Source organism: Spinacia oleracea, chromosome 5 (genome assembly GCF_020520425.1).
Source record: "Spinacia oleracea cultivar Varoflay chromosome 5, BTI_SOV_V1, whole genome shotgun sequence".
Lineage (NCBI taxonomy): Eukaryota > Viridiplantae > Streptophyta > Magnoliopsida > Caryophyllales > Amaranthaceae > Spinacia > Spinacia oleracea.
In genome coordinates, this window is record NC_079491.1 from 4,289,638 (window position 1) to 4,312,614 (window position 22,977).

At 34.1% G+C, this 22,977-nt stretch overlaps 2 protein-coding genes across 3 annotated transcripts; one reads left to right on the forward strand and one right to left on the reverse strand.

Annotated features, from left to right (window-relative positions):
- Nucleotides 1-7,035: 7,035 nt before the first annotated feature.
- Nucleotides 7,036-14,416, forward strand: LOC110782921 (uncharacterized). The gene is made up of 21 exons (XM_021987195.2): nt 7,036-7,424; nt 7,758-7,837; nt 8,680-8,766; nt 8,921-8,971; nt 9,058-9,175; nt 9,269-9,325; nt 9,415-9,479; nt 9,949-10,032; nt 10,113-10,163; nt 10,262-10,324; nt 10,427-10,473; nt 10,560-10,629; nt 10,738-10,800; nt 11,409-11,498; nt 11,604-11,642; nt 11,957-12,193; nt 12,301-12,386; nt 12,474-12,522; nt 12,777-12,857; nt 12,945-13,038; nt 13,620-14,416. Exons 1-21 carry the CDS (start codon nt 7,307-7,309, stop codon nt 14,060-14,062), a joined length of 2,073 nt encoding a protein of 690 aa, XP_021842887.2. The 5' UTR covers nt 7,036-7,306; the 3' UTR covers nt 14,063-14,416.
- A 1,650-nt stretch (nt 14,417-16,066) lies between these two features.
- LOC110782898 (glyoxylate/succinic semialdehyde reductase 1) lies at nt 16,067-22,275 on the reverse strand. Of its 2 annotated transcripts, none has more exons than XM_021987153.2 (9): nt 22,155-22,275; nt 21,839-21,984; nt 20,479-20,589; nt 20,299-20,400; nt 19,589-19,690; nt 19,217-19,332; nt 17,784-17,862; nt 17,393-17,563; nt 16,067-16,533 (listed from the first exon to the last, which is right to left on the reverse strand). In XM_021987153.2, the coding sequence occupies exons 2-9, from the start codon at nt 21,941-21,943 to the stop codon at nt 16,447-16,449; spliced, it is 873 nt and encodes a 290-aa protein (XP_021842845.2). In that variant the 5' UTR covers nt 21,944-21,984; nt 22,155-22,275; the 3' UTR covers nt 16,067-16,446. The 2 variants fall into 2 exon arrangements, with proteins under 2 accessions (XP_021842845.2, XP_021842853.2); XM_021987161.2 differs by having other exon boundaries at nt 21,839-21,970; nt 22,155-22,173.
- Between the last annotated feature and the right edge of the window lie 702 nt (nt 22,276-22,977).

The window sequence follows — 22,977 nt, forward strand, 5'->3', positions numbered from 1 at the left end:
GTTTGAGAAAGTGAATGTGAAATTAATATTTTATCCTAATATTGCCTACAGTTACCACACTTACTAACATTATCACCCTACATTATTTCCTTTACCCAATTTACTATTGTTTTTGTTGTAATAAAATTAAGTACTTTGAAGCACTTAAAAGCTATTGCAACCATACTTATAATATCACTGGTAATATTTTTTTTTTAAATAATTATGAATGTTTTTCTATTTGCATATCATTAATTTTATATATTTAAAATTAAGAATACTTTTTTTTTAAATACAAAGTGGTATTGTTTTTTTATTTTATTTTATTTTTTGAAGGGAATTTTTTAAATTTTTTTTTATGTTTATTAAAAAAAAAGTGAAGATAATTACCATAATAAACTATTTGTCTAATATTAATAAGAAATAAAGTATCCGACAACAAAGTTGTATATATAGCATTGTTCTTGATGGTCCTTTTACATATTAAACCAGTAATAACTAATTTACCAAACACTTTTACACAAGCAGCTAGTTCAACTAGCTAGCCAAACCAACTAATACAAATAACTAACAACTAGTCAAACCAACTAATACAAACAACTAACAACTAGTCAAACCAACTGATAACTCATAACCACACAGGGCCTTAATTTTTTGGGCTATATTGACTGCTTGATGTTACACCCTTAACAAACAGTCTTAGATTGGATACTTACCCTTTTTAAATGATAAATTTTCTCCTACAATAGGTTCAAAAAGTGCTTGGAACTCAACTTGTGATTTTGAGGTTACATAATCAGCCTCATCAGCTTCAGAAATGATTTGGAAAGGCTTAATCATAAAATTGCATAACTGGCTGGTTAACCTGTGATAGCTGATGATTTAATAGGATCATTCTTTTTACCTGATAAAAAAATAAAAATGCTCGCAAAAGTACCACGGAGTAGATTAATGAATTATTTTTACTTTTTAAATAAAACTACTGCAAGTAGGCTTTTAAACAAGACCTTGAACAATTAATTTTTCTTTAAAAATTTCCAATAGTATTATAAATATTATTTAAAATAATTCATGTTTGTTTTTTTCGATCCAAACATAACATAATTGGCTAGTTTCCGAAACTTAATTATCAAAAATGTGTTTTTCGACCCTTACCATTACTAGATAATGTACGAATTAATAGTAGTTAAAATTGCAATTTAAATCCTAAAATCTTACGATTCTACGATCCTAAAATACGCGACCGATTCTGATCTATGGTTTTACGATTTTTTATGATCTTACAATGCAACAATCCAATACAACCATGATAACTTGATACACCATAAATATTTTGTCCTTCTAAAATACAGTAAAACAATTAGTATACATGATTATATCATGCTTTAATTTAAACAATTCAATTTGAAGTGTTGTCAATTGAAAAATGGCTAAATAATTTCCAAAATTTATTATATAATTCACTTTCTCAAATTCTTAGAATCTTAGAATTTTATAATCCGATTTAAAACAGATCGAATCTCGATTTTGATAACCTTAAATACTACGGAGTATATACAAAAGGCGGTTATAGAATTAGACAGCAACGAAATTTAAGTTATACGTTTGTTAGGTCATAATTATAAATACTCCACTTATTACATCGTTTAGTTAAGATTATGTCGTATAAATTAATCAATACAAAACACTCAAGGGAATAATATATAAATGGTAAATAAAACTAATAAGAAGCTTGTAGCAAGGATTCCAATGCAAGGAACTTTGCAAACCAATCAATTCATTTGGAGAATGTTAAAAGTATAATAATCTATAGGTAAGTATTGAATTAGTTATCCAACATTGAAAAAAAATAGAGAAATCGACTAACATATAAGATTGGTTGACTACTTAATCTATCACCAGTTCGTTTTATGATGAAACCATATTAGACTTATACTACCTCCGTTTCTGAAAGTTGTTTTACGCTTTGTAATATGTGTCCAAAGTATGAAAACTTTGATCATGAATTCTCATTGTTATATACATCAACACGTTACATATAAAATCTTTTTAGATTGGTCTCGGTATGTATTTTAAGAATGTTTACTACTTATAAATTTTTCACATACCAAATTGGATACATTGGTGGCAAATTAAATATTGAATTAAAGTCGGTATAAATATTAACCGTAAAGAACTTTATAAAACAAAGGTAGTATGTGGTTAGACTCTTCTTTTGTTTGGGTTATGTTAGGCCTTGTGGATTTATCCATCAGAATCAACAATTAACTTCTTCTTTTTTCAACGTAGAACACTCACATGTATGTATTATTAGACAAAACTATGCTTTTTCACGAAAATTGTCAACCCTAAAGAATTTTCTACATGTGTTGAATGGAAATAATATATTTTTTCATGAAAATTATCAACCCCAAGGAGTCCTATATCGTACAATTGGAAATCATCACCCTCATACTAGACGATAATTCGTTCGAATGTACTTTGTTGTTAGATGAAGCATCATTCCATTCACGGTCTTAGAATTCAACAATAATTGGTGTTAATTCACATCACATTGATAATTAAGGTTGGAATTAAGAAATTAGAAGCTATTTAATTTCCTACTTAGATCTCTAAGATAATAGACGTCAATTCCACCAAGGAAACATTCATTGAGAAGGCTCAAAGTGATTAATGATTTACTAGATCAACTTCAATTTAATGTATTGATTGTATTTATAGACCTGCTTGTAATTTTCAAAAATTCCAAACTAGCAAGCTTGGAAAAAATTATTAAAAAAGTATATATTTTTATTTAGTAAGCAACTTGTTATACCATTGGAGCATATTGTAGCTAGAAAATTTTGTTGCTTGAATAACGGACACGGCATACCTAGCTACTAAAATTATTAACTAACCATTAAAAATGCTCTGAAGTTAGTGGTGAGCACAACAGGGTACCCTGTCAAAATTTCAGGAACCGGAACCAGAACCTGTTGCAACAGGTTCCTGAAAAAGGGGTCCGGAACCGGAACTTGTTGCAACAGGTTCCTGAAAATGAAAACCGGAACCGGAAGCTGTTCCAACAGGTACCGATTCAGGATACCCTGTCATATTTAAATTTAAATAAATTGTTGTTAATTTATTAAGAAAAAATCTACTTTATGGTTTGGGCTTTAATTGTTTAATAGCTTGGGGTTAAATCATAATTTTATATTTATATTTTTCAAAAACTAGCTTGGATTGTTTTATATTTTAGGTAGACCTGATCAAAAGTCGGGCCGGGCAGGGTTCAAACCGGGCCGAGAGAATAAAAAAACTGCCATTGTGTCGGGCCGGGCAAAGGTTCGGGCCAATTTTGTGTGCCCAAAACCCGTTATTTCGGGCCAAAATTAACGGGCTTTTCGGGAAGGGCCAAATTTATAACTACAAAGGTTATTTGCGTTGCCCAAAGCCCGTATTTTTTTTAAAAGTTCGGGGCGGGCCACCCCGGGCCCGAAAAACGGGCCGGAATAGGCTGTCCAAAACCCGCTAAATTTCGGGTCAGGTCGGGTCGGGCCCATGACGATCAACTCTAATTTTAGGCAAAGGAAGCATTTTTATAAGGCCCGAACCCTTATTTTGGAAAATTCATATTAGAATTGGTGTGCACAGAGTACCCGTTCGGAAAAAGTGAGAACCGGAACCTGCACAATAGATTTCGGTTCTGGAACCGCATGTTCCTAACAGGTTCCGGTTCCGATTCAGGGTACCCTGACTTTACTCACCCCTATCTGAAGTACTTCCTCCGTTTCTGAAAGTTGTTTACGCTTAGGAATATGTGTCCAAAATATGAAAACTTTGACCGTAAATTCTCACTATTATATACATCAAAACGTTACATGTAAGATCTTGTTAGATTGGTCTCGATATGTATTTTCAGAATATCAACTTTTTATAATTTTTTCACATACGAAATTGGATATATTAGTATTTAAATATTGCATTGGAGTCCGTGCAAATAGTAACTGTAAAGAACATTCTAAAACGGAGGTAGTAGTCTTTAGTTCTACTTAAAGCTTTGCCAATTAGTTAACCAATTAAAATACCAATTGCTAAATTTTCCGCTTCTTTCACTTCTTAATTACACAAGACATGATCATTAACGTACTCCCTTGTAGAAATACTAAATACCTTACCTAAATAATGACCTTATACGCCATAACATCCTACCGACCTATAAATCTCTTTTCTGAAATTACTATACGTATGTATTATTCGATTTATTTTGATATATCTATTGTTTGCATATATAATCTGGATTATTGTCACGTTAGTAATTTGGTTTAGTAATTGTGCATGCATTATTGTAATTTGGAGGAACATTTATAGGATAAAAACGTCTTCTAACTTATTGTCGTACCAATTAAAGCATATTTTAGGAGGAGAAAACAAAAGCATTTAATGAAGGATGTAGTGGTGAACACAGTTCTTGTCCAAAAAAGAAAGAAAAAACAAGACATAACATGCCAATAATAGTAAATAATATTGTAATGAGAATATGATATGATATCCTAAATACGAAGTATTACCGACTTAATAGTACGGAGTATTTGATCAAAGAAACAATTTTCCTATATTATGTAATTCTATTATTTTGTTTAAATTATATAAAGTAAATATCGTGTTAGTATATTATATATGTATTTATATGTGATCATACTTATTTTGTTCAATAATATAAAGTCAATATTCTCATTTATATCAAACACATCTATTCTATAATCTAAAACAGACACTGAAAATGACACATGTGTTTTCTGGTGTGAAAACTTCATGTCAAACACCATTTTTACAAATTTATAAACTAAAGCTTTTGTGTAAGACCGTTTAACGGTTAGACCACTTTTTTGGTACTAACTAAACTAGTGTAAAAAATAACTAAAAGTAATAAAATCATAACTAATTGAATAACAAAATAGTTAAGTTTTTGAGTCGAATAGTTATTGTTTTTTAACAAACTTATATTAACTACAACTCATAAAATCTTAACTAATTGATCTCATTGCTTAACTAGTTAGTTTCATTGTTTAACTAATTGGTTCATTGCTTAACTAATTGGTTCGGTTGCATAACTAATTGGTTTCGTTGCTTAACTAATTAGTTAAATTGCATAACTAATTGGTTCCAGTGCATAAAAGTGGTCTAACCGTTAGATCGTCTTTCCTAAAAGTTTGTAATTTATAAATCATGCAGTACCTTTAGGTGGAGATCATATAATTTTTAATTAAAAAAATGATCAAATAATAATTTTAAAATATTCGTGTGTGCACACAAGACCTAAGTTTTTAAACCCAAGTCTATGGAAATACTGATTTTACATAATTACACAGAATACCATACTTTCTACTCCTATCAGTTTGATTGATATATTTTTCCTTTTTTTTATATACTTCTATATATATAATTTTTTGTGTTTGATTCAAAAACATCACCCAAGGCGTAGAATAAAATATATTTAGACAACCACATGCATCTCCAATGATAATTTTTAATGGGTCGTTTGGTTCATGCATGGGAAAGGAGAATATTTTAAGAAAGGGAAACAAGGGGAAAGAAAAGAAAACCCTTTGTTAAAGATGGTGTTTGGTTTGAAAATCCATCTTCTTCCTCTCACTATTTTTCCTCATTCTTCTCCCCCTCTATCCTAAGTACCACAACCCCCACCGCCACCCCTCACCGCCGCCCACTACCGCCACCGTTGCCTCCACCTCATCGCACGTCACCACCGCCCTTTTTTGCCACCTCACTGCCGCATTGCCCCCCTCCTTTCTTTTTTTTTTCCTCCTCTACCACCATTAAAGGCCATATTTGAGATTTTAAAGGTCAAATTCGACCATAAAAAGCCATAATCAATTGTCGGAGTAGGGTTTTTTCAAGTGGGTTGGGTAGTCTCAAGGGGGTGGGGGTGGCTGGCGGGGTGGAGAGGCTAACGGGGTGGGGGCGGCAAACAGGGTGGGGGTTTGGGAGGCGGGGTGGTGGGTCGGCGATGGTGGGTGGTGAGTCGACGATGGTGGGGTGACCGTGGTTTCAGACATGTTGCAGGCAGTGGATGGTGTTTCATGGTTGGTCAAGGATGGTCATAAAGGGAAAGGGGATGCAAAATCCTAGAGGAGGGGGTAGGTATAATTATTGAGGTATTTGGGGATAAGTGAAAAAGAAAAGGCCAGGGGTAAAGAGAATGACAAAAACCACTAAATAAACAACAACAAATGGAATCAAAACCCATCATTTCATTTCACTTTCATGAAGACCCCCAATCAAATGCCACTTAAGTGAGGATGAAGGGGTAGCTATGGACCGACTTGCAACATCAACTTTGTTTCCCATCCAGATGATGGATCCATTGATAAATGGCTTGGAGCTAGCTCCATTCGAATCTAACCCGATCTGTCACCCGCTATATCCGTCATCACCATTCATCCATTTAAATCCGGTGTTCCTCCGTTTACTCATCGAATGGATCGAGTTAGTGGATATACATTTAAGATTGTCATCATTAGCTATGACTTGACTTGCAACATCAACATTGTTTTTGCGAACCCACAATGTAGTCTAATCCTTTCTAATGTTGAATACTTTGTTTCTGCAAATACTCGTAGTACAATCACAACTATTTATTAGAATTGTCGAAAATTCTGTAACTTTTTACATCGACCAGTCCACCATTAAAGTTACCCAAGACTAAATTGATAACGTATCGACAATAACCAAACATTGAAGAATATGACTATGCACAAAATGGGACGTATGATCGCAATCAATTGAACACACAACATCGTGGCAACATATATAAAAGTGTCCACGTAGGCATATAGAGTTGCTTCCTTAAAGTTTACACCTTTTTTATGGGCAAGACCATGGGAGAAGGCGGGAAGAAGAGGAAAATTAATTAAAATAATAATAAAAAATAAAATAATTTTTTTTAAACATCCACGTGGAAAATTGATTAGGGTTTTGTAAAAATAAAAAGGAAAAACAGAAACAAATAAAATAAAAATAAAACCTCAAAAATAGAGGTTGTTTGGTATATAAATGAGGAGGGGCCGTCACAATGTTCAACATTGCTAATCTCTATAACTTTCTCACTCTAAACTCTTTCTCACTCTAAAAATTTCACCAAATCCCCTTCATACTCTTTGCAACTGCTTCACTTCTGAAGAACAAAACCCAAAATTAATTGGGAAATAACGTGCATTTTTCTCCATTATTGCTATTAAGTTTATCATTATTATTTCAAGAAAACGGAAGAAAAAAACAGGGGAAGTTGAATTTTTTTTGAAGAAATTTGCAGTAAAAATTGAGGAAGATGAAGTATGTTCTTGTAACAGGAGGTGTTGTGAGTGGATTGGGAAAAGGGGTTACTGCAAGTAGTATCGGTGTTCTTCTTAAAGCATGTGGTCTTCGTGTTACTGCCATTAAAATTGGTATAGCATTTCTATTTTGTCTGGGTTTTGTTCATTTTGTTTGATTTAATCTGATTTTAATGGGGTTTTATGAGAGTTTTACGACGTGGGTTTTGGGATTAGGTTTAAATGCAAGGGTTTATGGGGTCAATTAGATTTTGATTTAGTAATTTTTCACATTGCACCATTTTCCCCAGGAATGAATCTAATGTATGAGATTAACTTTTTACCCTGTGATCGGGTAAAAAAGACCCAGAAATGCAATAAAAGACAGATTTTTTAACCCCCTTTTCCCTTTGATTTTTTGGTTAATTGTTGATTTAATTTAATTTTTGGTATTTGGGGATGTTGCAGATCCTTATCTGAATACAGATGCTGGAACTATGTCACCCTTTGAGCATGGTGAAGTGTTTGTTTTGGATGATGGAGGAGAGGTAAAAATGCTCATATTAATTTAATTAATTAATTACCCTTTTTATTTTTTGGGGTTTATGAAATGCAATTTTTTTTAAGAGAATCAATTTCTTAAGATTTGAATATATTATACTCTAGTGAAGTCATTCTTTGATGTTGACTAAATTTCATTATCAATGTTAGCAATTTGATTTTGTTTTGTTTGGTCTTGGCGGCAGTGAAGGTAGTTGGAAAAGATAGGTTTCTTAGAAAATGATATTGGTTGTTTCATTTTTTCCTCCACTTTCTGATGAAAACAATGTACTACTTCTTTATGCATTCCATCAAAATATTTGGTCTTTTTACATATAGCTGATCTGTTTGAGAATCGAGCTGTGAATTCGAACTTTCGGCTTATCTTATCTTATCGAACAAGGTGTGAGAGAAAAGAATTTGGCTTGTGGGTTTTCCTGTTTTCATTGAAAAAACTTGGATAACATTAATGAAATTGTTAATGAAGATTTGGGTACTCAAATATTCTCTTTACCTAGAAGTCAATAAAGGGGAAAGAAATATGAAGTAGAAGCTTTAAGGTGTGAAATCACTTGCTTTTCTTCTTTAAACAGCAAAGTGATTTCCTTTTTCTTGTGGATATATTGTTGTGGGGCCGGAGTGGCAAGTTGTTCCCTTCATAGTTTAAGCTGAAAGATATTGATGTTCTACTCAACTTGTGATCAAGTGTTGTTCATGAGCTGATTCAGAACATGTTGCAACCTCAATCATCTCCTCATATAACTAATCAAGTTGTTAAGGATATGCCAACTTTCATATTTCATAGTACTGAACAATTGAGGTTCATTTCGTTTGTTTAATTGTTTCGCAGGTGGACTTAGATCTTGGTAACTACGAGAGATTCTTAGACATCAAGCTGACACGCGATAATAATATTACAACCGGGAAAATTTATCAGGCAAGCTAATTTTAACCGACACTGCCTTATCTGTTACCTAACTTAACTTGTCCCTCTACCCTTCCTTCCTAAGGATGGAGTAACCCACTTGACTATTCTTGATATTCAGTTGATATTGATTATTGTTTGTTTTTCTTTTTGCTGTATGTGACAGTCTGTCATTGACAAGGAGAGAAGAGGAGATTATTTGGGGAAAACTGTTCAGGTCTTTATCCTTTTCTAATTGAAGATTTTCCACTGCAGCTACTGAAAACTTCGTAGTCTGAATTATATTTCTTTGTGCTTGTTTAGGTCGTCCCACATGTTACTGATGAAATTCAATCGTGGATAGAACGTGTAGCGCATACACCAGTAGATGGACAAGAGGGACCTCCTGATGTCTGTGTCATCGAATTAGGCGGAACTATAGGTGCGTCATCAAATCAAATTTACGTGGTTTGTCATGAACTATTATATTATTACGTGTATAATTGGTCTGAATGTTTTGTTTTTCATGATGTAGGGGACATTGAATCCATGCCGTTTATTGAGGCTCTTGGACAATTTTCCTATCGTGTTGGTAGGTTTTCAAGGACCTGTTGCATGCTTGTATTCTTGTACATGGAATTTTTCATTGGAAAATGTTATTGATACTTCTCTTCTCAACAGGTTCTGGAAACTTTTGCCTTATTCATGTCAGTCTTGTACCAGTGCTAAATGTTGTTGGGGAGCAGGTGATTGAATCAAATCAAATACCAGTCTGTTAGATTTTGTTAAATACTCACTATCATCTCATTAGAAACTTAATCGAACTCTCTAAGAATTCTTTTTCAATAAACTTCTGAATTTCTTTTAAGATTAGCCATAAATCTTGCTTTGCCTTTAATAAAACCAGATTACATTTATAAGCATAGCTAGTGATTGAAACCCATAATTATAAATACTTATTTAATTTACAAATCAATCTAAGAATTCTTAAATCGTATTTTTATTTAGATGGCCTTTTTAAGAAAAACATTAACTTGAATTTCTTAATTATGTTATCAAAATAGCTTAAATCAATAAACTGAATCACTCATGAACCACTAAAACAATACTAAAATCAAATTTCTTCCTCTTTGTATGAACTGGATTTTGAAGTCTGTGGTTTAGACATGTTCCTGGTATATGTAATTGATGAAAACCTATTCTTGCTTTTAACAGAAGACAAAGCCAACCCAGCACAGTGTTCGGGGACTGCGTGGCTTGGGCTTGACAGCAGATATTTTAGCTTGCCGCAGCACGATGGTATACACTTTTCTCTTCATGCGCATATACACTTTTCTCTCTGTTTATGTTTAGGTTAATCATCCATTTTTCTTGTGCAGCCTCTTGATGAAAATGTGAAGGCAAAGCTCTCACAATTTTGCCATGTTCCGGTACTCTCAATAACAAAACTCTTTGGTCGTTTTTTTTTTTTAACTCTTATGTCATTTGATATATGAATCAAAACCTTACCAAAATATTCCTTTTTCAGGATGAGAATATTATAACTCTGTTTGATGTCCCCAACATTTGGCACATTCCTTTGCTTCTTAGAGTAAGTGGTTTTGCTTCTGTTATTGAATTGGGAAATCTGGTTTATCCTCTATTGAAATCATTGCGAATGTTGAACTTGTGAATATCCTTTTATTTCCCTCAGGACCAAAAGGCTCACGAATCTATATTGAAAGTGCTTAACCTCTATAGGTTTGTCCTCTACCGCCATCTCTCATTTTCTCATTTTACAGTTGATTTTCCCGAATCTCATCTTACTTCTGCTTGGCTACATGCAGCTTTGCGAAGAAGCCTGTACTAGATGAATGGACTCGGAGAGCTCAACTCTGCGGCTTGTTATACGAGCCTGTAAGTTCGGAATTACAATTGGTTTTTTCTCAGCTAAATGATATTCTTGTATTAGCTAAAGCATCATTATCCACTATTTAATTTTTTTTTTCTTTCTCAATCCATTAGGTGAGAATAGCCATGGTTGGAAAGTACACAGGACTTTCAGATTCTTATCTCTCTGTGCTAAAGGTAACTGAGAAATGTATTACTTTATTGCCTCTATCTTTTGGGGTGGGCTATTTTTTCCCTGTTTACATGCATACTGGTGATAAATTTGCAATGGAGTACCCAGAATGTAAGCTACTCTAAATTAGAGCTAATTAGAAATTCATTAGTCTAGTCAAAACTGATAAGTCAACTAATTAAGAAAAATCAAATCATAATAGGTACAAATTTGCTAATGGAGTGTAAGCACATGTTATACAGTGTAGTATAATTGCCTTTGTTGACTCCTTTTTAAAAGTTGCCTCTTTTTTCTGCAATGAGGATCCACGTTTCGAATATTAGCAGTTTATGGACACTATGCACCCAACACTCATCATGCATTGAAGCATAACATCCTAATACTCTTGTATGTTCCCTATCATTTACAAAAGATCCCGAATTTAAATATAAGCAACGTACGAACATCATTTACTTTATGTTTATGCTGATTTATGCAACATTTAGATAAGAATCTTTCATCCCCATGTAGCGGTTGACTTTAACATGTATTAAGTAAAAGTGAGAAAGGGTAAAAGTTAAGGTCTTTCCAATCACATTGAGATATTAACTGTATATATTTCTGCTATAATCAGGCTCTCCTGCACGCCTCAGTTGCATGTCATCGTAAACTACTTCTTGACTGGGTTCCAGCTAGCGACCTTGAAGAATCGACCAAGGAGGAGGTAATGAAGGGCTGTTCTTTACACTTTCTAGTTTCCCTTTTTTTCTTTGCTTGCTCTTATTTATGTTTATTTTCTCATATTGATGTAAATTTTTCTACATTGCAGAACCCTGAGAGTTACAAAGTTGCATGGAATTTGCTGAAGGTTTGTGTTCTTAAATACCATTAGGCGTGAATTGTGATTACTTTGAAATTGGGAAAATCTTTATTAGTAAAAGATGAATATAGCACGATTCTTGTCCGTGGTCAAACAAACTTCTTGCAAGTCCATACACATGTACTTTACTCTTAAAATCTTTGTTAAATGGTCACAGACTCTCACAGTTATCAGTGACTTATGACAGATACATTCTTAGTCTCGTGTAGTTATTTTTTTTGGTCAAGTGCTAAAACTTGTCTTTCACATTTTCTGCATAAAATGTTGTGTTACTCAACTCTTTGATTACCTTTGCATTTCAGGGTGCAGATGGTGTTTTAGTTCCTGGAGGATTTGGTGATAGAGGAATAGAAGGGAAAATTCTTGCAGCGAAGTATGCCAGAGAAAATAATATCCCGTATCTTGGCATTTGTCTGGGAATGCAGCTTGCTGTCGTTGAGTTTGCTCGGTCTGTTCTTGGATTACAAGATGCAAACAGCACGGAATTTGATACAGAAACCAAAAAAACCTCAAATCCTTTTGTTATATTCATGCCAGAGGTATGTATTATGATTTAATTGTCTATAATATGTTGGGGGCAATTGTATACTTGTATCTTCATTAAGCTTATAATATGGCTTACAAACTTACTATATTTCATAAACAGGGATCAAAAACTCATATGGGTGCCACTATGCGGCTTGGTTCTAGGAGGACATACTTCCAGGTCAAGGACTGCAAGAGTGCAAAGCTGTAAGAAAGATATCAGTTTGTCTATTTTATTGGACATTTAATGAATGTTCCATTCGATGCTTATGTATATTTTTGTTCTTCATTTAGGTATGGAAATGAAAACTTTGTTGATGAAAGACACCGGCATAGATATGAGGTTTGTATTTTACACTGCAATGATAATATACCTCTTTCTGCAGAACATCTATTGCCTGGTGAAAAATTACTAAAACAGAAACCAGAAATGACACATGTCACTTCTTGGTGAAAAAATTTCGAACAATTTTTTGTTACTTGATATTTTATAAAAAATTGGTCAATTATAATTTTATAATATCCGTGCCCTAATCTAGTTGTAGATATGCTTATATAGCTAACTAATTTTTTCATGTAAATAATTTTGTGTTATAGGTGAACCCTGATATGATTGCTCAGCTAGAGAGTTTTGGTATGTCATTCACCGGGAAAGATGAAAGCGGCGAGCGAATGGAGGTTAGGATTCTAACTTCAGAAACATTTTGGAAATTTCCTGATTGTTCTTTCCTTAATATTGTATTTGACATTCTCTGTGTTAATCAGATAATTGAGCTGCCTGATCATCCCTTTTTTGTTGGAGCTCAATTTCATCCTGAGTTTAAGTCAAGACCAGGAAGTCCTTCACCTCTGTTTGTAGGTGCGTATGCTGCAATCTGTTGTGTCTCTTTTATGGAAACAGTTTCACTATTCTCACATTCTTTTGTTGCCAAATAACTGTCTGATGTCGAGTAACAACACCCTCCCTATCCTTATAGGGTTTACTCTTAGGCTTCGTTTGGTTTGGTGTAAAACGTTTTAAGTGCAAAATGATTTTCCATGGAAACATTTTCCAAGGGAAAACACAATTCTAAACTAGTTTTCCTTTGGTTGGTTTCTTGAAAATGGGAGAAGATGGTGAGGATTGAGGGGAAGAAGGGAGAGTGAGGAAAGGTGGAAAAGTGGTTTCCCTCCCTTTCAAAAGGAAGGGGTTTTCCCACCTTTGAAGGAGTTATGGAGAATAGTTTTTCATCACTTGCCAAACCAAACAACGTAAAATGATTGAAAAGGGGAATATCGTTTGTTTTCACACCCTTCCAAACGGAGCCTTACTTAACACTCCCCTCTAAACATCACAATATAACTTGGGTGTTAATAATTATGGTCGTCTTATGATGTTGATTTCTCATCTAATGTATTACGTGGTGATTTTATCTAAACTTATTTCCTGATTGAATATAGGTCTCATAGCCGCAGCAACCGGACAATTGAGCACTTTCTTAGACAACCCTAATATTGTACATGATATGTTGCAAAGAGATAGCCCAAAGTGCACCGGTCCCTTGCCAACACAACCTTGCAAGCTTTCTAACGGCCCCGTGAAAGTGATTCACAAACAGCCCAGCAATGGCCTTGTTAACGGAGTACACAAAAACCACGGCAATGGCTCATTAATCCACGGCACACTCAAGGATCATCATGCTACTAATGGTGCATTGAATGGCATTCATCATCCCGGAAATGCAAATTTATTGATGAATGGTAGTACTCATCAAAATGGTTCAGCAAATGGTATTTATCCCGAATATAGTCATGATAATGGGATGTCAAACGGAGTACATAGTGAGCATATAAACGGTACCCTTAATAATAGCATTTGTAGCAATGGTAATGGTTTTCACTAGTGAAGAAAGGAAAAGGAATGTTAGTGGCCATGCATGATCAGCAGATTTTTGATTAGCTCCTTCTGCTAGTATTTTACGGTTTGGCTGTACAGTTGGTTGGTTAGAAGTAAAGTAAGCTCAGGTCATTTTAGCTCTTGGGATTCTGCCGCGTATGAACAGTGCTGAATCCGGTCTTTTTATTCAGGAACGGCCTGTTGTATTTTCATGGTTGCATTGTTATTATGTAACTAAAGAGGTTTTTCTTCTGTTTTTTTTTTTACCTCTGTAAAACTGAAACTAGTGTGTTTCCTACTGCCTATTACTACTGGGTATATCCTTCTTAAAGAGTGAATGCCTAAAACTTACTTTCAGGAAGGCTAGATTTGCATCTGGTTTCACATGATGATATGTTGTTTTTGCTTTGGTTCTTCAACCCAGATGTAATCTTTGAACCTCAACTAAAATGAATACTACTATGTCTTTTCAGGATTTTTATTTACAGAACTGTTTTTCAAGATATATGTAATTATTTGAGTATGTATCTGGTGTGGTGGATCTTCCCATTTTCTGTTATCATGTTGGAAGAATGTTGAAGTTCAGGTTGTACAGAATATATGTGTGAAGGAATCATAGCAGTATCCTATGTATTCATCATTACTGAATGATTATTATCTGTGTTCAACTGTTCAATAAATAAGTAATTGTTCTACCTGTTTATATAATCGGTTATGAACTTATGATATATGCAGGCTAACGCTGTGCATTACATATACTTTCTAACATAGTGAAAAATATTGTCGTATGACACAATCATGTGTCTATTATACATTTATTTCTTATTTGCATTCCTCATAATTTAATACGCGTAATTTATTTCTTATTTGCATTACTCAGAATTTTATGCTTTCGCGTATTATGTTGTTTATATATGGAGTATTAGGTTGTGTTTCTAACTTTTTCACCCTCCTAAACAATAGGTTCTATTTTTCAAAATTTGTATATTCAACTCTTGTAGAATTCCGGTTAAACTTATTTAATTGTCAATGACACGTCATACCACATGGCACATTAGTTTTCAACATACTTAGCATGGTTTGACACTTAAATAAGTGTCAGACGGTATGATAGGAGACGAGCTGATAAACCTATCATCTTTAAATGATGGAAATAGGTGGAGTTTAACTCAAATTCTTGGAAATTATTCATGATGTAACATTGTAACCTACTAAGAATTACTTGGGGACAAACAGATTATGATTAAGGTTACAAACATGTTGCAGTTTGTATGAGCACTAAGTCACTAATAGTGGGGCTTTCATGTACCCAACCACCCACATCAACATGTGGGTGGGTATGAATATGAATATGAATATGAATATGATATGTTAGTCTCCATAACATGGGAATATTTAGTTAGACATTGATTTCAACTCTTGTAATCTTAAGATTAGATGTTCTCATCTCCTGTCTGTTAGTTACTTAACAAGGATTGGGAATGCAAGTCTGTGTATCGCGAAAATGAGATATCTAATCAGAGATTAGCACGTTAATAAGCCCTTTCGACTATTTATGTGACATCTAATCAGAGATTAGCACGTCATTAAGCCCTTTCGACTATTCATGTGTTCAATGGTCGTGAAATGAAGACTATTTGCCCTTTCGTTTGTATTGAAATTGTTTGTTATTCTATATACGATGAACAAGGCTCTCCCTTGTGTATCAGTGTATGTACATTTTTGGAAAAACTTCAACTTGTACTAAAACCGAAAGCTATATCTTTTAATAGGCTATTTCATAAGCTATTGATGCACATCATCTTTGGTTTCAGCTAACATATTTTCATTCATGAAGTCTAACGAGCATAAGACCTTGTTCTCTTCACCTGATATGGTCTGATTTCTCTAGTTTCTGGTCTAGTTTGATCTGAATGTTTTATGTGAGTGCTTTTTGCTTTCTCGGGTCCAGTTTGATCTGATTTTTCTGGTCTGATGTAATAAGCAATAAGAATAAGATGAAGAGAACAACTGAAGAATAATGAACATTCATTCTGGTGTTTTCATCCATTGAAAATAAACACTTTATTACTCTGGTTATTTCATCTTCTGAGTTTACATAGGAAAAACGAAACTAATCTTCCAAAAGACAGTTGGTACATACACTGATACACCTACTGTGCTATTGTGGATACTAAATCTTGATCTTTTTCATTACCCTCTACTCCAAATTTGGATACTCCTGCATTTTTTAGCCCCAACATCACATAATTCTCAAATTTACGGCATGAAATCAACAGAAACTATCAGACAATCAGTCAGTTGTATGCAGTAGTCAATTGACCATACATACATACAACTTTTAATCTTCTAATAAGCTCGCGTCTGAACCAACAATTGAAGTCTTCATAATTATGGATGTTTAGGACCCTTAATTGCTTCATGCACAGCTGAAAAGTCCTGATCTCCAAGCCCCATGCTTCTAGCCTTTTTGAATGACTGCATTCAACATTAATAATTGCAAATCAAAGTCCACAAACAACATTACATTTTAATCTCTTTGTTCATGCAAAACTATGCAAGATCAGTACAATAAACATATTTACATGTTCATATTAGTTCAGATAAGGACCGGTAAGTTCAAATTATGTACAAATAAAGGCTAACCACTTCAGATATGGGATTTTCAAGGGAAAAGAACTAGGACTTAATTGTTGAAAATTGTCATTACGGATGCTTTAAATATACTGTACTTTACTAAGGGTGCTGTTCTATTCACCTGATTTCACTTATTTTCTGAACTTATTAGAACTTATTTTAGTTGTAAATTGTACTTGGTCAACCCTTAGTTTTCCTGAACTTAACTGAACTTATTTTTCCTGAAATAAGTGGAAATAAGGTGAACATAACAGAGCCTAATTCATACTCCGTTACACTATTGTTTTACGCAAATTGGCCAAAAATATTTTAGTAATTAGTTATGTAGTTTATGAAACATGATATTTCGAGTGGTTATTTGTTCACAAAATATAATACTCACTATAATATGATAGATTTGGTTATTTGTGTTGATATAATACTTTTTAGATTTAAAATGTAGTAAGAAGGCTTAGACATGCTAATGTGAAAATTTTCAAAAGTTTCACACTATGTCAGCCGCGATCCGTTCTATTCATCCGGTACAAGCCGTTTCCGCGACAACGTGACCGTTACCGCGAACGCGACTGCATCCATGTTTTTTTTAATTTTGTATGGTTGGGACATGGTCACATGAGACTATTGATTCCGAACCAAGTGAGTAATTTAATCAAAATACTAGTTTAAATGGAAGATAATTAAAAAACAGAGGTATTTTCACCTCATTTGCCGCAGCAGCTACTGGCATTGAAACAGCATTGTCATCTCCAAGGGCAAGAGCCAATCTCATATCTTTCTGTTGATGCTTTAAAGGAAATGCAGGAGGGTATTTACTTTGAAGCATTGAAGGTCCCTTCATCTTGAACATTGGATTAGCTATGGCTCCCAAGTCCTACAACATAATTTTAGGCCCGTCAAAGCAGTGGCGGATCTAGAAGTTGTACTAAGTGTGGTCACTATAAGTACTTTTTAATTCGAATTAATCGAAAATTAACTAAAATTATGCAAAAAATTTCAGCCATGTGGGGTCAAGTGACCCCACTCAGCATACATTGCATCCGCCAATGGTCAAAACCAACAAACTACATAACATGTCACATGAATCATCTTACCAGCACATCAAGAAGAGTTTGAGGATCCAGTCCACTGCTTTCAGTCAATTCCAGCCCTTCCGAAAATGCATTCATCATACTGAAGCAAACACAGAACATCAAATGCCTAAGAATTCAACTTTCAAAGGTAGTAATTTATCACCTTGTTTAACTAACCCATTAAGCTAATTTATCACCTTGGACTGAAAAAGTGAGAGGGTGAGGAGAGAGAGAGTGAACGAAGTTGTAAAGATTGTGTGGATAAAAAAAGACATTTTTTATCACCTTGTTTAACTAAACCATTAAGCTAATAAAATCTAACCCTGTAAGGGCCCAGCCCTAACCCTTTAAAAACCCATTAAACATCAACCCTTTAAGAGCCCAGCCCGTTTATAAAAATAAAGGGTTGAACCCATTTCAAAATGGGCTGGAGTCGGGCTTTTTAATGGCCCCCCAGCCCATGGAACAGGTCTAGTCCAATAAATAGTTTCTCATGCTATAAAAATGTGTCAAATTAAATGTGAGTTAAGCAGAAGTTATGCTATTTCTATGCACTATGAGGAACAAACTCTTGGTCAGGCAGGTTAAACTTGCATCATGACCTTCCCAAGTTCATCTTCATCATCGAGTCTTTGTTGTTGTGTTTATTGATAAATCAGTTAGGGTAACTATTCAAATTTAGAAAACAACAGACTGGACTTCAGCACTAAAGAAATACAACACATGTCCTGATTTACACCAACATCACAACTCACAAGCAATAGCCAACTACTTCTAAGGATTAGATCAAAAGATTGCTTAATGGAGTAAAATTTCAGATTATCAGGGATAAAAAAAACTAGGTTTATGTTCGGTTATACAAAAGAAAAGTACTAGTGACACAGTTCATAACTTCATATTCAATGCCAAGAACAGGTTCCTTTTAAGGTTTGAATGAAAGGTTTTTACTTCCTCACAGATTAACATAGTTGTGGTTTCCTTTCTCTCTGTCTCTCTTTTCATATATTTACTAATTACCCAATCCAATCCCTGCACCTTACAAGAGAAAAAAAGGGCGAAAAGTACAGAACTCCCGCTAATATTTACTATTCTAAAGGAGGTATCATAACCATTTGGTATGATCCCACCACATACAGGGCTTGGACAGATCCAGATGTACACAGCCCTAGCCCTTTCTAGTACAAATCCATAAAGTTATAGAAACTGTTTAGAAATCAATACACGGTTTGTTAATTATGCAAGGCAGAAGACAAACATAAAGTCAAGTTAGGTCCACAATAAAGATGTAATACAAGTTGCAAGTAAAATGAAGCACAAGTGTAATCTTCAGGTCATCTTATTTTGCAGATGACCATTCTTTTAATCTCTACCATATAGTGTCTATGCCCAAATATTAGACACAAAATGGAAATGCTTATAAAGATTATTCACTCGTAATGGAAAAAGAACATTACCTGCCCATTATCATGTTGACCACTAGCTTCATTTTAGCTCCATTTCCGACCTGCCCCAGGAAGAAAGAATTCTTCCCCAACACATCAAAAATTGGAATTGCCTCATCATATAGCCCCTACAAATCACACATGGTACAATGAATATTAAGGCAATCAAAGATGTTTGGAGAAGACCACCATCATTCATCTACCATCAACTCATCAAGATACAGAATAAAGGCTCACAAAGCAAGTTTTTCAGAAAATTGCAGTTTAAAGAACACCAGCTCTTAGCGAAAAAATATGCTCTGTATCTTGATGGGAGTAATGGGTGTAAGCCAGATTGGTAGTTTTCATAAGATGATATATGTATGACAAACTTTCATCTTTTACCTTCTCACCAGCAGCTAGGATAATCAATTGACCATCTTCTGCAGGTTTTTTGCTACCGGAAACAGGACCTTCCAGAAATCGCCCACCCTTGGATGTAACTCCCTGCAAATCAAATTAAATTAAATTTGGAGTTTCAAAGTGGAAAGACTACTGAAGCAAAAAGATACTCGAAAATGAAGAGTGAACCAAAACACAGTCTGGTAATCAATCAGCTGAAACTTTTGGGAGATGGAAATTTAACTCACAACTGCAATTACAAACAGTGCATCGAAGCACCAACTATGGTCTAGGATAACTCCAGAATTAGGTTTTAACTTTTAAGGAAATTGCATCATTATTACCATAAACCCGTATAAGATAGCTAGTTAGTCACTGGTTGTGTTCTGATTAGTTACCAAGATACCTCAACATAATATAACAATATGATTCTGTGATGAACAGCCCAGGGTTTTGAATGGTTCAATTTGCTTATTTGACTACAGAGATTACAGTGTAAAGCATGAAAGATTTTGACTTATTGCGATTGGCAAGCCTACATCAGAAACCGTAATAAAATGTAAAGCATGGAAAGGTTTGAGTAAGAACACCAAACCACAACAAAATGCAAAACGTGAAGGTTTGAAAGTTTGTCGGAAGATATCAGAATCACACAAACTTAAACTATAGTAAAAAAGTTGCGAGTTTTCACTAGTACACTTCAAAGTTCAAACCTCACTGATCTTTACGGATGTATCTGCATCAACAGTTGACATATCAATATAGCCTTTTCCATTGCAGATTTCCTCAAGGACCCCGTCTTTATCAAAAGCAACCTAAGGAATCATGAAGGTGTAGATAAATAAGAATACCAAAACAAGATTTAACAAAGCATTCAGAACTAATTTACGAACCGAAATGGCGGCTGAGGGATCAGACAACATTGCAATTGTATACTTGCACTTCCTGACCACAGCTGCAGGTGTTTCTCCAACAGTAGCTCCATGTTCCACAAGTTCATTACACTGGAAAAATCATACATCTAGTTAAGACTAAATGTATATACACTGTTCAAGATGTAAAAGTTAAGTACAATAACAATAAACGTGAGAACTTCAGCCAAGTAAACATAAAAAATCCCAGCTTTCATGTCTCGGACTAACACAACTATAAATATTCCACTTGTAAAGGTTCATATTATACATCCCCGTATCCTGTCGTGATTATATAAACTTTTCTCGTTGCTTGAGATTTTGTATTGTTACACAAGACATATAGTGGAAAACTGAGCAGGAGATTGTTGCTTGATACTGTAGTTAATACGGTTTAGTGTTGTTTCATTCATTTCCAATCCCACATAACAAAGATCTAAGAACAGGCTACACTCCTTGTCCCTGATATCAGCGGTAAGGTCGGTGGAGTTTCCGAAACTACTTGAACTGCATAAAACTTCAGCTCTTCCTATTCCACTAATATATATCAGCATTTTTTATATCCAGTTAGAGCATTTTGGTATAGTGTTTTTTTAAGTGTCGGAGATGGAATCCAAAACTTGTTTCCAATATTCCATTACCTATTACGGAGTAGTTACTATGATAGGTGGGTAGCACACACCATTTCCTAAGAGTAACCATCACCACCCATTTTTACCCTTTCCAACCCTATAGTAACAAAATCATTACCCTCCTCAATCTCAAATTGATATAAGGGGACTAATAACGGTAAGAGTTCAGGTTATCATTTCAACTTCTTATTGGTTTACATTCCATTCCATTTCCTAAATTTATTACCAAAAGTACAATCGATGTCAATGTCACCAAACAAGTTTCCCGATGCAAGCGAAATACTGTACTAATTAGCAGGATGGAATAATAAGTTATGAAAGCATTGGTAAAATCATAGCTACAATGACCTAAAATCTCGTCAAAATGAAACTTCTCATCAATATGCATCCGATAAAACTCGAAATAGCAAACATATACTTAGAAATTAGAATACTCAATACATTCCCATAAAACACAAGTCCATCCTCATATTGCTCACTACAAAAGATCAGACTCTTCCTAACAAAAAATTACTATTTGTTCTCACTTCTGAGTTTCTTTTAGTTGATCATCTTTAGAATTTTTCTCATTGTTCAAACTAAAACTTCGAAACAGATTGACATGATGAACCTATAACCCTAAATACTTCAACTAATTAGCACAACAATTCCCAAAACAATCAAAACCACAAAATTGAAATACCTGAATTTAACATTGAGAAATGCATTACCTTTGAAAGAGTCCTATTCCAAACAGTAACCTTGAAGCCATTGCGCAACAAATTCATGGCCATGGCTTTGCCCATTATTCCCAGACCCAGAAATCCCACCTCCATTTTTGTATTTTCTTTTCAAAATATTTCCTGCAATTACAAATCTACAAAACATAGACATCAACTTGTCGAATTAATATCTAAACAATACTCAAAATTAGATAAATGATAAAAAATTCTAAATCAAAACACTCAATTTATATTATTTTTGTGATTCCGATATGAAAAATACAAGTGTAAAATAAAATAAATAAATAATGGGAAAGTTTCTTACTTTATGATTGATGTTCGCGAGTTAGTAAGAAAAAGAGTGAGTAATAATAAGAGATGAGTTGCGAGGGGAGGAGGATGGTGCTGCTATTTTCTGAATTATGACGAAATAATGGAAATTATTACTTATTATTATTATTATTATTATTATTATTATTATTATTATTATTATTATTATTATTATTATTATTATTATTATTATTATTTTGGACCTTATTAATTTGGTGAATGTTGGCCCACTTGGCCACTTATCATAGTGAGCCCACGCAATGAGCTCTATACACACAATTCCAAGATTAAAATGGATCTCGACCACTTATTAAATCTTTACTCAGTAGTTATAGGCATATATTCAAAAACTAGTTTGTATCTCACCTAATTAAAAAGAAGTAATTAATATCCCCGGACGAGCATCAGCGTCACCTCCATCGGTCACATGTGGTGCTAGGAGCGGTGGTCGGTTCTGATACCATTGATACAGGATCACAGGAGAACCATCTCAAAAGTTAGCTTAAGGGGAGGAGAGCCCATGATTTTATATAAACCACACATCAGCCACCCATATGACCGATGTGGGACTTAACCTTACAATGGACCGTAACAATATGGGATTGCAACGGGTATTAAATTTTCGAATACATTAAGAATTTCGGAAGAATCAAATGAAATCATCACCATGACTACAACAGGTTGTTAGATTGTTTTCTTCAAAAAAGTTGTGTATTCCAGCCATATGCGTGGGAGATGATATACTCGACGATCATAATTATGATAAAAGAAACATTTATTTAATTCAATTTTTGTATTTATTAAATTCAAATAGATAC

Bases quoted from the DNA above. Each gene is read 5' to 3' on its own strand.
- LOC110782898 (XM_021987153.2), bottom strand. From the start codon at position 21,943: ATGGAGGTGGGATTTCTGGGTCTGGGAATAATGGGCAAAGCCATGGCC. The intron at 20,401-20,478 runs GTTCGTAAATTA...ATGATTCCTTAG, and splicing joins ATCCCTCAGCCGCCATTTCG to GTTGCTTTTGATAAAGACGG. The intron at 19,333-19,588 runs GTAAAAGATGAA...TGTGATTTGTAG, and splicing joins TCCTAGCTGCTGGTGAGAAG to GGGCTATATGATGAGGCAAT.
- LOC110782921 (XM_021987195.2), top strand. From the start codon at position 7,307: ATGAAGTATGTTCTTGTAACAGGAGGTGTTGTGAGTGGATTGGGAAAA. The intron at 8,972-9,057 runs GTCTTTATCCTT...GTGCTTGTTTAG, and splicing joins ATTTGGGGAAAACTGTTCAG to GTCGTCCCACATGTTACTGA. The intron at 13,039-13,619 runs GTGCGTATGCTG...GATTGAATATAG, and splicing joins TCCTTCACCTCTGTTTGTAG to GTCTCATAGCCGCAGCAACC.